General features: G+C 40.6%; 2 protein-coding genes across 3 annotated transcripts in view; one reads left to right on the top strand and one right to left on the bottom strand.

Annotated features, from left to right (window-relative positions):
- The window catches only part of LOC128691677 (adrenodoxin-like protein 1, mitochondrial), a 43,145-nt gene extending 39,915 nt beyond the window's left edge, over positions 1-3,230 (bottom strand). Inside the window, exon 1 of the mRNA XM_070088842.1 lies at positions 3,010-3,230. Coding sequence (XP_069944943.1) covers positions 3,010-3,145 — 136 coding nt within the window. The 5' untranslated portion in view covers positions 3,146-3,230. The remainder of the gene's footprint in view (positions 1-3,009) is intronic.
- LOC128691663 (beta-catenin-like protein 1) overlaps positions 1-22,111 on the top strand; it is a 245,888-nt gene that overhangs the window by 121,125 nt on the left and 102,652 nt on the right. The gene's annotated exons all lie outside the window — the stretch shown is intronic.

The raw sequence follows: 22,111 nt of genomic DNA, 5'->3' as shown, positions 1-22,111 counted from the left end.
CTCATACATTTCCCTCTTTGCCTCCAAGGACAAAGTTCTTTGTCTCCACAGACTCCTAAGTGCACCACTCACCCTTTTCCCCTCATCAATTCTATGATTCACCTCATCTTTCATAGACCCATCCACTGACACGTCCACTCCCAAATATCTGAATACATTCACCTCCTCCATACTCTCTCCCTCCAATCTGATATCCAATCTTTCATCACCTAATTTTTTTTGTTATCCTCATAACCTTACTCTTTCCTGTATTCACTTTCAATTTTCTTCTTTTGCACACCCTACCAAATTCATCCACCAATCTCTGCAACTTCTCTTCAGAATCTCCCAAGAGCACAGTGTCATCAGCAAAGAGCAACTGTGACAACTCCCACTTTATGTGTGATTCTTTATCTTTTAACTCCACGCCTCTTGCCAAGACCCTCGCATTTACTTCTCTTACAACCCCATCTATAAATATATTAAACCAATGTGATATCACACATCCCTGTCTAAGGCCTACTTTTACTGGGAAATAATCTCCCTCTTTCCTACATACTCTAACTTGAGCCTCACTATCCTCGTAAAAACTCTTCACTGCTTTCAGTAACCTACCTCCTACACCATACACCTGCAACATCTGCCACATTGCCCCCCTATCCACCCTGTCATACGCCTTTTCCAAATCCATAAATGCCACAGAAAGCTCTTTAGCCTTATCTTAATACTGTTCACTTATGTTTCACTGTAAACACCTGGTCCACACACCCCCTACCTTTCCTAAAGCCTCCTTGTTCATCTGCTATCCTATTCCCGTCTTACTCTTAATTCTTTTAATAATAACTCTACCATACACTTTACCAGGTATACTCAACAGACTTATCCCCCTATAATTTTTGCACTCTCTTTTATCCCCTTTGCCTTTATACAAAGGAACTATGCATGCTCTCTGCCAATCCCTAGGTACCTTACTCTCTTCCATACATTTATTAAATAATTGCACCAACCACTCCAAAACTATATCCCCACCTGCTTTTAACATTTCTATCTTTATCCCATCAATCCCGGCTGCCTTACCCCCTTTCATTTTACCTACTGCCTCACGAACTTGCCCCACACTCACAACTGGCTCTTCTTCACTCCTACAAGATGTTATTCCTCCTTGCCCTATACACGAAATCACAGCTTCCCTATCTTCATCAACATTTTTAACAATTCCTCAAAATATTCCTTCCATCTTCCCAATACCTCTAACTCTCCATTTAATAACTCTCCTCTCCTATTTTTAACTGACAAATCCATTTGTTCTCTAGGCTTCCTTAACTTGTTAATCTCACTCCAAAACTTTTTCTTATTTTCAACAAAATTTGTTGATAACATCTCACCCACTCTCTCATTTGCTCTCTTTTTACATTGCTTCACCACTGTCTTAACCTCTCTCTTTTTCTCCATATACTCTTCCCTCCTTGCATCACTTCTACTTTGTAAAAACTTTTCATATGCTAACTTTTTCTCCCTTACCACTCTCTTTACATCATCAGTCCACCAATCACTCCTCTTCCCTCCCGCACCCACTTTCCTGTAACCACAAGCTTCTGCTGAACACTCTAACACTACATTTTTAAACCTACCCCATACCTCTTCGACCCCATTGCCTATGCTCTCATTAGCCCATCTATCCTCCAATAGCTGTTTATATCTTACCCTAACTGCCTCCTCTTTTAGTTTATAAACCTTCACCTCTCTCTTCCCTGATGCTTCTATTCTCCTTGTATCCCATCTACCTTTTACTCTCAGTGTAGCTACAACTAGAAAGTGATCTGATATATCTGTGGCCCCTCTATAAACATGTACATCCTGAAGTCTACTCAACACTCTTTTATCTACCAATACATAATCCAACAAACTACTGTCATTTCGCCCTACATCATATCTTGTATACTTATTTATCCTCTTTTTCTTAAAATATGTATTACCTATAACTAAACCCCTTTCTATACAAAGTTCAATCAAAGGGCTCCCATTATCATTTACACCTGGCACCCCAAACTTACCTACCACACCCTCTCTAAAAGTTTCTTCTACTTTAGCATTCAGGTCCACTACCACAATTACTCTCTCACTTGGTTCAAAGGTTCCTATACATTCACTTAACATATCCCAAAATCTCTCTCTCCTCTACATTCCTCTCTTCTCCAGGTGCATACATGCTTATTATGACCCACTTTTAGCATCCAACCTTTACTTGAATCCACATAATCCTTGAATTTACGCATTCATATTCTCTTTTCTCCTTCCATAACTGATCCTTCAACATTATGGTTATTATTATAGTTGCAAAAAAAATAAAGATAACTGCATTCTTGCCATCCTCTGAATGGAAAAAAGTAATATTTTTATTGATAAATTAGACATATGTGCAACTCTTGGGTATCTTTATTGAGGAAACGTTTCACCACACAGTGGCTTCATCAGTCCATACATAGGAGAAACTTGAAGAACAGGAGGAGAATGAGGTAATCAGTTCCTCAGCCTTGAGTCGATGTGGTCAGTCCATCAATCTTGAATAGAATACGGCATATGAGCGGAGAAGCAGCTTATAAACCATAGACAGGAGAGGTGCAGCAGTCGTAGGTGGTGTCACATTTGTCTAATGTGGAAGTAGGTCGTGCCCAAGGGTTAGGCAAGTGAAGAATTCCCAGGTATTAAGATCCCAAGAAGTTGCAGTGTCTGACAGGATTGTAGATGAATGGTTCACAGAACCAAGAGTTGCACACGTGTCTAATTTATCAACGTGTCTGTTCTGTGAACCATTCATCTACAATATTTTTATTACATATATGGGGAACGCTAAATCTGTATGGGTCATATAGGGCCTGGGTGAATGGGGGGGAGTCAGATTTAATCCAAGGAAAGAAAGCACAAGTACATTTCCTTGGATTAAGAGCCTCTCACCTCCATCAACGGACTTCCCTGCAAGGAGACTATAAAACAAAAACTTTGAATATAAAGAAACAACTAAATGCTGACCAGGAGTTGTCATAATATTTCTCCGTAAGTATTTTCTTCTGAAGCGGTAAATGAACTGACGTTTGTTTACAGTAAGTCCCAGGGAAATATTTCTGATAATCAGCCAACTTTTGACAAATGAGGAAAGTCCTGCCATAACTGGTTATTGTTGTTGGGGTTTATAGGGCCACATAACTGGGTGTTATTCTTGTTGTTGGGTTTATAGGGCAACTGGCATTCCACCTGTAGACCTCGCCGTGTAGCTCTGCCTCTCACCCTTACAATCTTCAAGTGACTCTAGTAAGTAAGTAAGTAAGTTTATTCACATATACACAAATACAGTTACATAGAATTATCATACATAGCAGCAACCAACCCCACTGAAGTTATACTCATCATAAACACCCTTAAAAACAAGGCAGGAGACATAAACAACTTGCATGCTTTTATGTACAAAAAAGCTTCTCAGGTATTGTCACCAATTATTGCAATGCTCTTTAACAAATCTATTGAATCAGCTACCTTCCCAACAATCCTCAAAATAGCGAGGGTCACTCCGATCCATAAAGGAGGTGACCAAGCTGACTTGAATAACTATAGAGCAATATCTAACTTACCACTGCTCTCTAAAATCTTTGAAAAATTAATTCATAGACGGATCTGTTCCTACCTCGTTTCACACAACATATTAAACACTTGTCAGTTTGGATTCAGGAATAATAAAAGCACAAATGACGCTATCATACACATGCTAGAACTAATATATACCGCACTTGAAAAGAAAGAAGTCCCGTAGGGCATTTTCATTGATTTACCTAAAGCATAATGATCCACAGCTACGAAATCTAACACATGCAGCTAGGAGGATTGGTAAAGCATACCGTGAATGTAGAACCCCAGACCTGCTCAGAACGTTCCAAGCTGCACTAACAAATGCAAGGAATAGAAAGCAAGAACTTAGGCAACAGGAATGGGAACAGTTTGTTAGTGGTTTAAATAGGTCAACCCCTTTAAGTTTGGCTTGGAAAGGTATAAATAAAATATCCAGGAAAAAGACTGGCAATGTTGCTCATCCCTTTCCTCTTGAAAAGCAAATGACCTCATAAATGACTGGTCCAAAACATCCAGGCATGAAAACCTTCCATCTCATATTAGAAAAAAATTAGAGAGTACTTCTGAAGAAATGTTGAAACTGATTAATTTTATGAGCCAAAATATTGATGAGAGTGATTGCCTCTTTACCGAGTATGAATTAGATAATGCATTAACTATAGGTCGATCAACTGCTCCTGGAGAGGATGGTATAACCTATGATATTCTCAGAACTCTAAGGCACGTGCCTGATAACCCTTTGTTGGCACTGTATAATCTGTTACATTGAGGGCGTTCTTCCTACTTCCTGGACCAATAGTCTCATTGTGCCTATCCCTAAGCCTCAACAGCCTGATACATTTAGGCCTATCTCCTTAACTAGTTGTCTTTGTAAAACTTTTGAAAGAATGATACTTAACAGACTGTACTACAGAATCAGACACCAACTTTCCCCCTACCTCTATGGGTTCATGAAAGGTAAAAGTGTGCAGAACTGTATTTCCACCTTTCTCACTGCACACACCTCTACTAGTTTTACCACTTTTCTTGATCTAAAATATGCATTTGATATTGCGAACAGAACCGTTATACAACATGAACTAGCCAAAATGAATATTGGTGGTAGCTTACTCTGCTGGATAATAGGATACCTGTCAAATAGAGTATCCTCTGTCCTTTACCAAGGCTTCAGAAGTGATAATAAAGGAATGTCTTTAGGTACACCGCAGGGAGGAGTTCTTAGTCCCATGCTATTTAATATTCTGATTAATGCTCTCCTAAATGCTGTACCTGCCTCACCTAAACATATAGCTATAAGCTATGCTCATGATATCATGATCCATACAACAGGGCATAAGAAGATGAATACCATTCTTAATGAAGTTCAAGCAATTTGTAATCGACTAGGCCTCATAATATCTTCCTCTAAAACAAAAATATTAACAAGCAAACGACATCCCCCACCCATCTATTTGCAGGGTGAAATCATTAGCTACGTTAAAACTTACAGATATCTTGGTGTAGATGTACCCTTTAACAAATCCACTATACCACAACTAAACAAGAAATGCAAAGCTAGGCTAAATGCTCTCAAAGCTGTTGCTGGCTACAACCCCAACTATGGTGCTAATGTGAGAATCGTGAGAATGATGTACATAGCCTATGTTAGGTCCTTAATTGATTATGCTGCTCCCATGTTGACATTAGCTAGAGAAAGTTCTCTCCGACCCTTGGAGTTAATGCAAAATGATGCTCTCAGGATTATTCTTGGCTGTCCCAGATCTACAAAAGTTCTTAACATGAGGAAGGAGCTTGGTATTTCTAGTATCAGTGATAGGATTATTGAGATTAACACTGTACTCGGTATTAGAATGTTGAGAAACGAACCATACACTGTCACAATGAATCTTACCAAGTGTCTAGAGGTAAATACACACAGATCTAAATGGATTGTGAAAACGTTCAATTACATCAAGTTTTATAACCTGCATGAATTGTATCACTGTAGGCAACAAGAGCATTTCACCCCTCCGTGGAAGATATGTTCATTTAATATCACATACCTGCAAGTCCCTCCCAAGAAGCTCATTGCTAGTAATCCCTTCCTTAAATCTCTTGTTAGAGCAACTGCTCAAGAAGAAATTTCTCACCTAGCTGGTAGTAATAAGTTATCACCAGTTATATATACACTGATGGATCTAAACAGGAGTCTTCTGGCAGGGCTGATCTGCTCTTGTTACCACCTCCCTTGTTAAAAAGATAATAAATTTGTTGAGTTAGGCATAAGAATTAACAACTGGGCGTCTACACTGCAAACTGAATTGTTTGCAATCCTAATGGCACTGAAGCTAACCTATGACACTGAGCTTGACTCTATCATCATTACTGATTCTATGTCATCATTGAAGGCTTTTGACTCATATAATGACTCCAACAACATGCTCATTGGAGAAGCCAGGTATAGATACTCAAAAATTAGGGACAAAGGAATTAATGTACAATTGCTATGGATCCCATCACACATTGGATTACTCCTTCATGATAAAGTTGATATGTTAGCCAAGAAGAGTACCCAGAAGGAGAATGTAGAATATAACTTTGGTATAACTGTGTCTAGCATTAGGAATAATATTAGGAGAGAAGTAAATAATGAAAATGATTGTTATAGGAATGCAGTTAGAAGCCTGAGTAGATCTGTAACCCACTATGATAACATGAACGTAGATAAGTATGTTTATGGAGCAACATGCAATGTGAACAGACTGACTGATGTTGTAGTGGCCAGGCTTAGGCTTGGTTACAAGTACTTCTGGCAGTTTGGGAGACACACAGATGATGATCAAACTAAATGTAAATTATGTGATTGTAGTGATACTGGTCCTGTGGGGAGCAGCAGCAGGATAATACTGCACCACCTCTTGGGGCCCTTAACAACAACAACAGTTTGGTGTATGTCATGGGCGCCAACACATGGTGTGTGATTCTCTCCTACTATATCCATTTATCAGTGATGCAGATTACATGGTGAGTTTAAATATGTGGCCTGTAGTTATAACTTTTCTCTTGACATATGCAAGAAATCACCATCCCTGTAGAAGCCATTATTAGATATACTAGTCATTATATTTTGTTGTTGCAGAAGTACTATGAAGATTCTATGTTCAATAAAGCCTAGAGATAAGGCCTGTGTTTCTATCACAACAATTTATTGAACATAGAATCTTGGGCTACCTGGTGGTGATCCTGCGCTAGATTACATCACAACATGGAGCGTTTACTGAAACCTGAGAGGCTAGACTGTGACCCCAGCTTATCAACGGCTGCTCAGGAATGGAAGCACTGGTTTAAGACTTTCGAAAACTTCTTGGGAGCCCTTCCTAAAGAAGATCTAGATAAACTAAGTCTGCTCATCAATTTTGTGTCACCTAAGATATACGAGGCTATTTCTGAGTGTAATACCTACGAAGATGCTATCAAAACCCTCAAGTCTCAGTATATTAAACCTACAAATGAAATCTTTGCACGCTATCGCCTTGCAACTCGCCGCCAGCAGATTGATGAATCCTTAGAGGAATACTTTCAAGCACTGAAAATTTTAGGTAAGGACTGTCACTTCCAAGCAGTGACAGCTGCTCAGTATTGTGAAGAGTCCATCAGGGATGCTTTTATCAGTGGCCTGCAATCACCAATAATAAGGCAGCGTTTATTGGAGAATAAAACTCTCGACTTAGCCGCTGCCTTTGACCAGGCAAGAGCTCTAGATTCAGCCCAGAAGAATTCTGAAGTATACAGTACCACTCAGCCTTCTCGAGTAGTAAGTGCTGCAATTCCTGACCAAGACTCTTGCAATGAAGTTACTGCGGAACCTGCCTCAGTGACAGCAGCAGCAGGTACGGTGTGTTTCTTTTGTGGTTTTTCAAGACATCCACGTCCAAAGTGTCCTGCTCGTGAAGCAATGTGCCATAAATGCCACAAGAAAGGTCACTTTGCTAAAGTATGTCGTGCTAATGCATCAACAAGAGCTAGTGCCTCCACACATTCCAGTGATCATGCAACTCTAGCAACAGTGACTTCTGCGGCTACTCCAAATTCACTGTCAAAGGCAGTTGTGAAAGTATTCATCAAAGGAACAGAAGTAGATGGTCTTATTGATAGTGGCAGCTCAGAGAGTTTCATCAACCTTGACTTAGTTAAACGGCTCTCCTTGACTCTACATCACTCATCAGGTACCGTTTCCATGGCATCAACATCTCTCTCTATTCAGACCTTAGGGTTTTGTAAGGTAAATCTCAGAGTTAATGGAAAGGATTATCAAGATGTACATTTAGCTATTCTGCCACAACTGTGCTCTGATGTTATCCTTGGTCAGGACTTTCAGAAGCTGCATGGTAGTGTCACCTTAACATATGGAGGTGAACTGCCTCCTCTTGTTGTCTGTGGACTTAGCACTTTAAGGGTAGACCCACCAAAGCTGTTTGCAAATCTTACCGCGGATTGCCATCCTATATCAGCTAAGTCACGCCGCTATTCTTATGAGGATCGGATGTTCATTGAGAAAGAAACTCAGAGGCTGCTGAAGGAGGGTATTATAGAACCGAGTGATTCCCCTTGGCGTGCACAGGTTGTTGTTGTTAAAGATGGTTATAGGAAACGGAGACTGGCTATCGATTACTCTGAGACAATCAACAAATTTACACTTCTTGATGGGTACCCTCTACCTCGAATTGATGATACAGTGAACAAAATTGCTCAGTACTATGTGTTTAGCACAATTGATCTACAGAGTGCCTATTATCAAGTCCCTATAAGGAATGAAGATAAACCATACACAGCGTTTCAGGCTAGTGATGGCCTGTATCAGTTTACCAGAGTCCCTTTTGGAGTCACCAATGGGGTAGCCTGCTTCCAACGAATTATGGATTCACTCATTCAGGAAGAGCAACTCATGGGAACTTACGCGTATTTAGATAATGTTACCATTTGTGGCAAGACCCAGGAGGAACATGGTGCAAACCTTGATAAGTTTTTGGAAGCCGCCAAGAAGAAAAATATCAGTTACAATGAGGAAAAGTGCACTTTTTCAACTAAAAGGCTTAGCATCCTTGGTTATGTAGTGGAAGGAGGTTCAATATTCCCAGACCCTGAACGACTACGACCTCTACGGGAACTTCCAATGCCTCAAGACAAAAAGTCACTCCGAAGAACTCTTGGTCTCTTTGCTTATTACTCACAATGGATCTACAACTATTCAAGTAAAGTCCGCCCATTGAGTGCTACCACATTTCCTGTGACAAAGGAAGCAGAAGCCGCTTTCCATACTCTCAAACAGGACATTGAAAACTCAGTAGTTCAAGCCATTGATGAGTCCCTACCATTCGAAGTGGAAACGGATGCATCTGACATTGCCATTGCTGCAGTCTTATCTCAGGCAGGACGACCAGTAGCCTTCTTTTCGAGAACTTTTCAAGGATCAGAGAAATGTTATGCTGCTGTAGAAAAGGAAGCCCAGGCCATCATAGAAGCAATTCGCCACTGGAGGCATTATTTAACTGGTAGACATTTCACCATAAGGACTGACCAACGGTCCGTGATGTATATGTTCGACAAGAAGCACAAAAGTAGGATAAAGAATGACAAGATATTACGCTGGAGGATGGAACTATCGTGTTATGACTTTGATATTCTGTACCGACCGGGTCAAGAGAACATCTCACCTGATGCATTCTCTAGGTCCCACTGTGGAGCAGCATGTCATGATTTGCAATCACTCTCAGCTCTCCACAAGGCTTTGTGTCACCCAGGAGTTACACGCCTGTACCATTTTGTCAAATCAAAGAACATGCCCTACTCAGTGGAAGATGTGCGACAAGTGATCAGAGCATGCAGAGTATGTGCAGAGTGCAAGCCAAACTTTCATCAGCCAGAGAAGACTCATCTCATAAAATCCACCCAGCCTTTCGAAAGATTGAATATAGATTTCAAAGGACCTCTACCAAGCACAAATCAGAATAGGTATTTCCTTAACATAGTAGATGAATATTCAAGGTTTCCCTTTGTATTCCCCTGTGCAAATATGGCTGCTTCAACTGTTATTAGTTGTCTTTCACAGTTGTTCTCTATTTTTGGTATGCCAGCTTATATCCATTCAGACAGGGGATCCTCGTTCATGAGTAACGAACTTCAGGAGTTTTTGGCTAGCAAAGGTATTGCCTGCAGCAGAACAACAAGCTACAACCCTCAAGGCAATGGTCAAGTGGAGCGGTTCAATGGTACTATATGGAAGGCAGTTACAATGACATTGAAGTCGCGCAATCTACCTGTTCAACACTGGCAAACTGTCCTTCCTGATGCTCTTCACTCTATTAGATCACTGCTGTGCACAGCTACTAATGCAACCCCTCATGAAAGACTCCTCAACTATTCACGTCGTTCCTCTACGGGAGCCTCCGTGCCCACTTGGTTATGTCATCCTGGACCCGTTCTCCTGAAGAGTCACCGTAGGATGAACAAGACGGATCCTTTAGTGGAAGAGGTAGAGCTCCTGCAAGCTAATCCACATTACGCCCACATTCGCTACCAAAATGGTGAAGAGACTACAGTATCTACAAGACATTTAGCCCCAGTTGAAATCCCTATTAGTGTGGAATCTCAAGATACACCAATAGATGTGAAAGATGCTTCGTTTTCTCCTGGAAAGCCCCTTGAGACTACCCCTATGGAAATAGAGGATTCTGCTCCAGCAGTTAATCAAACCCCGCTGGAAAATATCGAACCTGGTGAAGAGGCTCAAGGGCTACGAAGGTCGGGACGTGTACGTCGCCCACCTAACAGTTTGGGAGATTACTGTCTCTGATATTTTAGAAGGGGGAGATTGTAGTGATACTGGTCCTGTGGGGAGCAGCAGCAGGATAATACTGCACCACCTCTTGGGGCCCTTAACAACAACAACAGTTTGGTGTATGTCATGGGCGCCAACACATGGTGTGTGATTCTCTCCTACTATATCCATTTATCAGTGATGCAGATTACATGGTGAGTTTAAATATGTGGCCTGTAGTTATAACTTTTCTCTTGACATATGCAAGACATCACCATCCCTGTAGAAGCCATTATTAGATGTACTAGTCATTATATTTTGTTGTTGCAGAAGTACTATGAAGATTCTATGTTCAGTAAAGCCTAGAGATAAGGCCTGTGTTTCTATCACAACAGTGATCAGGTATATGGTCACTCTCTTGAACACTATGTGCTTAATTGTCCACTTATTGAGGAATACAGAGACAGACAGTATAATAACCTATGTGACATGTCAAGATATCTTATTAATGAAAATAAGATACCAGATATACTAAGCAAATTTCCTAATTTGCTTGTAACAGATAAGTGAACTATAGATATTTAGACATCAACCAAATCTTTCAGTGGGCTGCAGAAAACAATATGAAGTTCAACGATGAGAAATTTCAATTACTCAGATATGGTAAACACGAGGAAATTAAATCATCATCAGAGTACAAAACAAATTCTGGCCACAAAATAGAGCGAAACATCAACGTCAAAGACCTGGGAGTGATCATGTCGGAGGATCTCACCTTCAAGGACCATAACATTGTATCAATCGCATCTGCTAGAAAAATGACAGGATGGATAATGAGAACCTTCAAAACTAGGGAGGCCAAGCCCATGATGACACTCTTCAGGTCACTTGTTCTATCTAGGCTGGAATATTGCTGCACACTAACAGCACCTTTCAAGGCAGGTGAAATTGCTGACCTAGAAAATGTACAGAGAACCTTCACGGCGCGCATAACGGAGATAAAACACCTCAATTACTGGGAGCGCTTGAGGTTCCTAAACCTGTATTCCCTGGAACGCAGGCGGGAGAGATACATGATTATATACACCTGGAAAATCCTAGAGGGACTAGTACCGAACTTGCACACGAAAATCACTCACTACGAAAGCAAAAGACTTGGCAGACGATGCAACATCCCCCCAATTAAAAGCAGGGGTGTCACTAGCACGTTAAGAGACCATACAATAAGTGTCAGGGGCCCGAGACTGTTCAACTGCCTCCCAGCATACATAAGGGGGATTACCAACAGACCCCTGGCAGTCTTCAAGCTGGCACTGGACAAGCACCTAAAGTCGGTTCCTGACCAGCCGGGCTGTGGCTCGTACGTTGGTTTGCGTGCAGCCAGCAGCAACAGCTTGGTTGATCAGGCTCTGATCCACCAGGAGGCCTGGTCACAGACCGGGCCGCGGGGGCGTTGACCCCCGGAACTCTTTCCAGGTAAACTCCAGGTATGTATTCCTGTTAACCCTTTGGGGCCTAGTTCCTAGGCCTTTTGTGTATCCATATGCTCTCGCGCTACCGTCCACAGGATGGATATGGGGTGCACAATAAACTAGCCACTTCGGTGGCAAAATCTAAAATCTTTCGATACAGTCGACCATGAAATACTGTACTCCAAATTAATGCACTAGGGTATCAGAGGCCACTCCCTCAACTACCTAAAGTCATACCTTAGTAACAGAACTATTTGTAATTATTTGTATGCAAATGATGCAAACTCCCCCACCCAACCAATCACAGTAGGAGTCCCACAAGGAAGCGTCCTTGGACCACTCCTCTTTCTCATCTACATCAATGATCTACCGAATGCATCACAGCTACTCAAACCCATATTATTTGCAGATGACACTACATATGTATTTTCCCACCCAAACGCAGTCATACTAGCAAACACAGTCAATGCTGAATTACAGAAAATATCTGCCTGGATGATGACTAACAAACTTACCCTGAACACTGATAAAACCTATTTTATTCAGTTTGGAAACAAAGCTGCAGATGATCCAATTAACATTGCACCTAATCACCAAGAAAATCTCCAAGACTGTAGGCATACTATCAAAGATAAGGCACTACGTTCCACAATCAGCTCTCCTGGCACTACCATTCACTCATATACCCTTATCGTACATATGGAATTCGTGCATGGGGATCAACAACATCCAATCACCTAAAACCCTAATAACCCAGCAAAAGGCAGAAGTAAGAATGATAACAAATTCCCACTCCCGCCAGCATACTTCACCAATTTTCAAAAGTCTGAATCTGCTTACCATTAAGAACATCCATACTTATTCATGTGCCTACTACATACACAGAGCAAATATAAACCCCCAACTCAAACTTTTCCTCACCAACCTAAACAGGACACATGACCACAACACAAGACACAGATATCTTTTTGATATACCTTGTGTCCATATCACACTGTGTAAAAGCTCTATGCGCATAAAGGGCCCCAAAATATGGAATTCATTACCAGAAGATATTAAAGTAACCCAGTCTGAAAATCAATTTAAGATTCTTCTCAAAAGCCACTTAATCACTCTAGACTAAATGCTAAATACTCAGTACACATTTACTCACATATGTACTCCCACATCATAACTGAAACAATCACATTGAACCTTTTATCCATTGTTGACAGGAATATATTAGAATCATTGTTTTTCACAAAAGCATTTTAGAATAAAAATACGTATATCTTTGTATTATACAAATTTTTATTCATTTATAATTAATATTCTACTGTACAACTATGAAATAATTACTTTCCTACTGTACAACTATGATATACTACTCCTTAGTATTAAGTAGATTGTAAGCCAATAATGTTAAGTTGGCCCATAATGCCAAGGCATAATAGAGGCTCTCTTTGTATTGCAACCCACTATTGTATATACACAATCTCTATGTACTGTTTGCAAAGACATTAAATAAATAAATAAATAAATAAATAAATAAAACATGTGTAGAGAACCTAGGATAACCCAAAAAAGTCAGACTTATTTCCATTGGGGTCCTTTTACCTTATTATTATAATATAAAGGTTATAATATTTTCTTATTATTATATAATGAAGATATATCGATACCATGCCTAACCCTTCTAGGGTAGGGTAGGTGCCTGAGCCGGAGCTTGTAGCTCACAAGACTGTCATTCCCATTAGCCCCCTTGGGGCGGGGATGGCAGACCAGAGAGGCCTAGCTTACCTGGAGTTTACCTGGAGAGAGTTCCGGGGGTCAACGCCCCCGCGGCCCGGTCTGTGACCAGGCCTCCTGGTGGATCAGAGCCTGATCAACCAGGCTGTTGCTGCTGGCTGCACGCAAACCAACATACGAGCCACAGCCCGGCTGGTCAGGAACCGACTTTAGGTGCTTGTCCAGTGCCAGCTTGAAGACTGCCAGGGGTCTGTTGGTAATCCCCCTTATGTATGCTGGGAGGCAGTTGAACAGTCTCGGGCCCCTGACACTTATTGTATGGTCTCTTAACGTGCTAGTGACACCCCTGCTTTTCATTGGGGGGATGTTGCATCGTCTGCTACATTCATCAGACACCTTTTGGCACTCTTCTTGAACTGGTTCATGCTATGACTGGCTTTGACATGTGCGGGCAGTCTGTTCCATTCCTTTATTGCTGTACAATAAAAGGTGTTTGAAGCCTGGCCAATGACTGTGGGTACTACAAAGTTGTGCTCTCTCCTCTAGTACTATGATTGCTTTGGTTCCCAACCTTGACAAAATTGACAGCAAGATATTCTGGACACTGTTTGTGAGCAATTTTACAAACATGATTTAGCTTCAGTTGTTTTACTCTGTCTTCAATATTCAGCATATCCAACTGCTGTAATACATTCTGGCCTACATGTTCTCTTGGTCCCAGCCCCAGGATGAATCTTACGATTTTGTTCTGGGTGATTTGCAGTCTATCTTTCAGTTTTCTGTCAAGGCAGAGTACCATGAAGAGCAAGCGTAATCCATATGGCATTGTATAAGGGCTAGACATAGGGACCCTTCCACATGTCTCATAAGTAAGTAAAGTTTATTCAGGTATACACAAATACGGTTACATAGATTATCATAGATTGCATAGATTAAACCCAAGAGCTTAATAGTTAACGATGCCATAAAGCTTGCACATGCAGCTGTCCTGAATAGCTGTCTGCAGGTCAAGTTTTCGAGCATTGCATCACTGAAGGAAGCCTTCTTTTTCTTCTTCTTTATTGGGTTTATGGGGGCCACTGACAGTATAAGCCGTATCGAGCCCGGTTTCTCGATGGTACGAGGAAAAACTGTTGCCCAAGGTTGGACGATGAGAGAAAAGGAACAAAAGTTCCTTTGTAAATAGAGATAGAAACTTGAAGTTTCCAGTTAGATCCGGTGAACCCCCTTGCCAAGGCCCAGCAGAGCGGGACGCCCATACCCCCACCTGAGTTCAGTAACCGGCTTCCCACTAAAGACCGATAAAGAAGTTTCCTCAGAGCGGAAAAAATGGAGCTGGCTAAAAGTAAGCCGGTGAACAGGTGTCCCTCCTGTAGAGTGCCTGGCGGGCAAAATAGATGAGGACAAGCGTCCCACAGAGAACGGGAGAAATTTGTCACCGATGTTCAGGCGTGAGTGAGACGTCCAGGGCCGGATTAAGAAGTCTCCGGGCCCTAGGCTATTCAGATTGGCGGGGCCCCTTTGAGTTACGGGTAAGCGAAGCGACCCCTTCCAGCTTGGGGGGGGGGGGGTGTCGGTGTGAGCCTGTTTAAGGTCTAATTAAATACATTCTATCTATTTAGATTAAATTTAATAGGGAAAGTACATCAAGACAACCAAAACCATTTACCAACAGCCATTATAACTATCTTGTTAAATCATGCATTTTAAAGAGAATAAACTCAAGACAGCATAGTATTACTAGATTAGGCTATTAAAGTAGTGACATTATGTACCTATTATATTCAGCATAACCACTACAGCACTATTATTCCCTTTATAAATCACTGACCATTATTGTTATCATTGCATCATGCATAAGACTATCAAATCATATAAACTCAAGAAAGTAAAGAATTGTTTATATTCACAGGCACTTCTTATATAAACTTTTTTCTGGATTTCATATTGGCAAAATCATCAATTATATTCTGAAAATCAATATTTCTTGTTAGATCAGACTCAATGGTCAACCGATTTTATTGTGACCAGACCTACCTGGAGTTCATTACCTTTGTAAATTGTGAGTTCATTACCTTTGTAAATTGTGAGTTCATTACCTTTGTAAATTGTGAGTTCATTACCTCTGTAACTTGCTCAGCTATCAAAACTTTGGAGTCCAGTCCCTGGACCAATTATGTACCTCTGTATTCTTTTGACTACCGCCCACAGGATGGGTATGGGGTGCATAATAAACATATTAAACTAAAAAATAACTGGTCAACAAGGCTAGGTTACACAATTTGTCTTCGCTCATTGTTGAACGGAGCTGGTTTTTCACTCATTTCAAAACAGAAAATGAACGTTCTCCTTCACAGTTAGTAGCTGGAAGTGTTAGGTAAAGGCGATACACTATGTCAACATTAGGGAAGGTTTCTGAGATACCTGCATTTCTTAAATGTTTCAAAGCAGCTGAGGGCGCACATTTTTCAGGTGGAGCTTTAATCTGATTCATATACCCAGAAAAATTAACAATTTCTTCAACAAATGTGTCCTGAACATCTGCTGAAAGGTGTTGTTGCAACTTTAATGCAGCTTCTCTCAATTCTGCATCTGGCATAGTAGTAATTTTGAACAGAAATCCAAACTTGTCATTGAGATTCTGGTAGATTTCTTTTCTTTTCACCAATTCTGTAATCAGTGAATCCAGAATGACGAAGTATGTAGCTGTCTTACATTTCTGCCTTGGTAGCAACACAATTTCATTGTCTGGCTCTTCAAAATTGCGTTTCCTCTTCCTTGACCGCTGAGGATCAGCCCGGTAACTGTAGTCTTTCACCAGCAGTTTAACTTTCTTTTCAAAAATTTCAAAAGCTTCATCATTGCGAAGTGAGCTTACAAATTCCACTAAGCCTGCATAGAGGTTAGCACAAGTAGCCATTTCAATTTCAATTTTCTGAAGTGTCTTGTTCGTGGCATTTAACCGTTCCAGTATACAGTCCCAAAGCACACAGAGTAAGGCCAATTCAAAATCTTCCAATTTTGATGCTAAGCTGGCTGCTTCGCTTCTTGTAGTTGCTGTCTGGTCTTCATCCTCTGCTATTTGGATCAAAGCAGAACGTATTTCAGCAAAGCTGTTTTTCAAAGCATGTGTTGCATCATGCTGCGCTGACCACCTTGTTGATAATGATTTGATGACATCTCCATGAATGGTTGACTTGAGTATACTCCACCGATGCCTTGAAGCAGAGAAAAAATTAAAGAGTGCTTGTAAAAGTCCAAAAAATGAAACTGCAGCGACACAACACTCCGCAGCACATGACCCAACAAGATTAAGAGAATGTGCTGAGCAGGGCACATATTCAGCAAGTGGGTTGATTTGCTTGATACGGGCTTGCAATCCATTATATTTACCCGACATGTTACTTGCATTGTCGTAGCTCTGGCCACGGCAATCCATAATAGAGAGATCATGTTCAAGCAGAGTATCCAGTACTACATTCATCATTGTTTTTCCATCATGGCCTGAAAGAGGAATGAATTTTATAAAGCGCTCTACAGGCTTACCACTGGAGTCGACAAAGCGAACAATGAATGTCAATTGATCTGTATGTGAAATATCTGGTGTTGAATCTACACTTATTGCAAAGTATTTTGCAGTTTTCACAGCTGCTAGGATGTTATTGAGGACCTTCTTAGTCATCAGTTCAATAAATTCATTGCATATAGTAGATGACATGTAAGATACAGTGCCTCTTCCTGCATTCCCAAGGCGTGACACATGATTTGCTAAGAATGGATCGAACTGTGCTAACAGTTCTTTGATCCCTAGGAAATTGCCATTGTTTTCCGAACCAAAAACCTCATTTTCTCCACGGAAAGCAAGTCCTCTTAGAGCTAAGAATTTTACAACAGCAACAACTCTTTCTAGAACTTTTCTCCAATAAGTGCGCTCTTTTTCAGTTTGATTTTCCAAATGAGAATCCAATAACCCTTTTTTCTGTGCACGAAATACACTGGCTATAATGCAGCTCCTGTGAGTGGTGCTGTTTTCATGTTCCTCGAAACGCTTGGAATTTTTCCAGTCATTGAACCCCTGTGTGAAGGTATTTTCTTTGGTAGAAAATAGCTTGCATGCTGAACAGTACACTTTTCCTTAGCTTTCAGAGTATACCATCCATGATCTTTTCACAGTTTCTGAATTTGCAAGCTTCCTATAAAACATAGATGACTTTAAACAACGACGACTTCCATCATCATAAATCCTTGCTGATTTCCTAAAGTCAATGTTCAGAGTTTGACTGAAGTTTTCTGCAATGAAAGCATTACGTAGAGAATCTAGGATTACATTTGGCCATGAGGCAGGATCTTTTAAGACAAATCCTGTGGATGAAATGTCCGTTGAGACATTGAGAGGAGACACAAAAGAAGTAGATGCTGGCTGAGAAATAATGGAGGGAGGGCTTCCTGTATGATCTGACGTATCTGCAGATTCAACTGTACTGGTAACATCAGAAACTGTTTTCGTAAGCATGTCTGTGATCTTTCTGCAGCTTCCTACATCTTTCTTTTTTTGTTCTTCTTCTTGAATTTTCTTCTTTCTTTTCTGTGACCCACTCGCATAAGAACGTCCAACATCACGTTCACGAGATGCCATAATGAGGATGTATCACTGTCTGTAATCATGCAAATACAAATTTTTCATTATCAATTATTATTATTTTTTTAATTATAATCATTTTTTTCTGTCAATTGGGGGGATATGGCCCTTGTAGCCCCCTTTCCTCTGGCTGCGCATCTAAAAATTCAAAACGTTACCAGAAAGGAGTCATATACAGAACTTTTACTATAGATTAGGTTAGTGATTTGGGCTACGAATATTTTACTAATTCATCCTCCTTGATCTCCAATTTACTTAAACAGAAATCATACTGAGTCCAAGAACAGGGCACAATGGTATTTATATTACCATTTTCATAACTAAACTAATCATTATGTTTTGCATGATATATGGCCTACCACCATAGATAAGGACATGAGAATTAAAGAATGCAGGGACAATTTTCAGTTTCACCCAACCAACGATTTTCTGATGTGGCTTATGTGTTTCTGGGGAAATATGTAGTAAATTAATTGATGTTCTACATCACTTCCGTCGCAACTTGAAAACTAAGCATTTGCGACGGAAGTGATGTAGAACATCAATCAATTGAGATCTGTTATTGAAATGATAAAGACTTAAAGACAGGACAAAGTGCTTTTAAAACCTACAAACGGAAGTCAGTTTGCGTTTTTAGGTTTTTCTTTATAGTATTTTTACCAAAAATACGTCTTTACTGGTCCATGCGTCTTTACTGGTCAAGTAACCCTATCAGGTACCTCCCTTAACATTTAGAGGCGAAAACAAACATTTATCCATACACATCAATGTCTATCAACAACACTTCAGTTAATTTGTCACAGTACAAGTCTAGATAACGTGTAATTACTACAGAAAATTGGAGAAGAATCTCCCATACTCACCCATTAGCGGGAAAACACAACTGTTCTGATGTAAACAAAGGCGTGTTGAGTGTTGTCATCTATGGTTAGATTTATTTATTTTTATTTTATTTTATTTCATTATTTATTTTTGTTTTGATTAATTTTTAAAAATCAATTTTACTCTCCAAACACTTGAACTTTTTAGGTAGGGACCCCTTTGCACTTGCACCATGTGCACAGTCTTGGATGAGCCCCTGAACCCCTTGGACCGCGGGGCCCCCAAATGCTCGGGGCCCTAGGCAAATGCCTCGTTTGCCTATGCGGTAATCCGGCCCTGGCAGACGTCCACACCCGACGAAGGCTGGCGCAGAAGTCCCCGAAGGTAGCCTTCCTCGTTACCTTCTCTGATGACGAGAAGGCCGAGAAAGTCCTCACCCCAAGTGCTATGAAGACCCTTGATGAACGTGGCTTTGCTATCTCTACCTCTCCCTACTTGAAGACTAAAAAATCTGTATTCTTAAGACGTCTTGACAGGATCATCACGGTCCTATCCACTGCAGAACTCAAGTCCTCAACTGAAGAGTAGAATGACAGGGCCACTATCGAAAACATTACAAAGATTCCCACCGCCTCATACATGCAGAAGATTACGCTTCTGGACATCACCTGGGCTGCCAGAGCCCTGTCAGACGGCCTGGCTATCTCGTATTACTACATCAGCCCTCGACAGATCGAACCAGAACGCTTCAAACACATATCTCCTTGTTGGACTTGCTACTCTTTTAATCACTCCACCACTGAATGCCACGTTAAGGATAAGAAGATTTGCTCCACCTGTGGGAATGAAGGCCATGACCATCGATCCTGTACCTCTACCTCTGCCCCCACTTGCATCAATTGCAAGAGCGATCATTACACTCTAGCAGCCAAATGTCCTGTCCGTAAGGAGATATTATCTAAGAAGATAAAAGAAGACCTTAAGAAGACGACCATTAATTCCTCTCAACTTATGCTGCTATAGCAAAGCTCCAGACGGCCACTACCAAGATCCTGCAAGTCACTCGACAAACGCTACCAACTCCACCTCCTTCTCTCCAATACCTGACTGTGTTTCCACACAAATTATGTACCTCTGTAATATTTTGACTAATGCCCACAGGATGGGTATGGGTGCATAATAAACACATTAAAATAACTTGGGACACTCCTCTGACGATAGTTGATGGAGACGTAAAGGTGTCTGTTGTTAAGGGAGGACTTAAGATATGCATGTTGTGGTCATCTGTATCGAATGCTTCCTTTAGGTTTATAAAGAGGCCTAATGGATGTACGTGAATGGTATATAATACCGATGAGATGAAGAATTAGACACATGTGCAACATCTGAGCATCTTTATTTGTAGACGTTTCGTCATCCAGTGGTTTTATCAATACAAGGTCATAATGTGAAGAATGTAAAACTGTACCGAAAAGAAGAGGTAATCAGTCCCTTAGTCTGGAGTTGGTGAAGATACGGTGCTTTTCACAAATTCCAAGGCTGAGGGACTGATTACCTCATCTTTTGAATATAGTTTTACATTCTTCACAATATGCCCTTGTATTGTAATGATAAAGCAACTGGATGGCGAAACGTCTACAAATAAAGATACCTAGATGTTGCACATGTGTCTGATTCTTCATTCAGGCCCAATTGATATTCATTATTCTCGAGAGCTGCATAAATAAAGTCTAGCATTTTTATAATTACATCATTTGGGCTTTAATTTGGTCTAAAACCAAACTGGCAGGGGTTGAGTATATTGAGTGACGCTAGACAAGAGTGTAATCTCTTACGGATTAATTTTGCAAAGATTCTGAATAACAATGGTAGGTTAGATATAGATCGGTTGGGTCTCTGTGAACTGAAGTAATTCTTGCTACGTGTCTTGAGCATTGTCGGAAAAGTGTTAGTTTTCAATTATTTGTTGAACAGTATTGCAATAGTGGATGAAAGCATATGAGCCGGTCCTTTGAACAATAACTGTGGTACTTGTGCTGTCTGGACTTATTTTTCAAGGAGTTTATTATCAAAGAGAAATCAATAGTATTAGTTGGAGCCAGACAGAGGAAGTTCGGAAAACCGCCAACAAGGTAGTCACTGGTACTTGGGATTTTGCTAGCTAGATTTGATCCTATAATAGAGAAGAAATCATTTGATGTATTGGCTGTTTCAGTAGGCTGTATATGTAGTTCACTGGGTTTGGTCAATTTCCGAGAACCCCGGATTTGCGAGAGTATGCTCCAAGTCTGCTTCATTCTTCATTATTAGGCGGTAAGACTAAAAACTAAACTTAACTGTTTGCCATACTTGTTACTCTCAAGCTTGTGTAGCATGTTTGTATATGAAGCTAGGCACAAATATACATAGACTATTAAAAAAATGGATTGTGGATTTTCTATTACATAGGCCTCCAGGAGCATGATAACGTTAATGAATTAGCTTAACACGAATTAAATAAAGAGAACGTTGAGTATAATTTCGTGTTTTTTTTTAAACAAAACTTTACGAAACACTGTCAGAAAGGAATTAGCAAATGAGCTTGAAGAAAGTAGAACAGTATGCCTAGAGAGAGTTCCAGGGGTCAACGTCCCCGCGGCCCGGTCTGTGACCATGGCGAAAATAACAGGGTCAGTAGATTTCAAATGTTGTTACTGCTAGAACGCTAGGCTGTTTTCTGTCTCTTACACTATGTTTGTTTGGGGATGTCAATGGCATAATTGCAGAAGTGTATGGACAGAGACAGAGCCATACACTGGGGCATTATATCTTAGCGTGCCTTTCTGAGACGTCCATGCTAGCCTTACAGGATATGACAAAACACCTCATTGTTTGATACAATATCTGAAATCTTGAGGTTGTATCCACATTTTGTGTCGACTAGATGAATGAATTGTTATTATAGAAGAACTTGTAACCTAGTTAAAACCATTTTTTAGTGGTAATAAGATTGTATTCCATTTGGATCGATCGAATCGAGGACGACGAGAGCTGTCGTAAGATGGGAAGGAAGAA

The sequence above is a fragment of the Cherax quadricarinatus genome, chromosome 26 (genome assembly GCF_038502225.1).
Source record: "Cherax quadricarinatus isolate ZL_2023a chromosome 26, ASM3850222v1, whole genome shotgun sequence".
Lineage (NCBI taxonomy): Eukaryota > Metazoa > Arthropoda > Malacostraca > Decapoda > Parastacidae > Cherax > Cherax quadricarinatus.
Note: the sequence above shows the minus strand (reverse complement) of the source record. Positions and strands in the feature narration are given on the sequence as shown.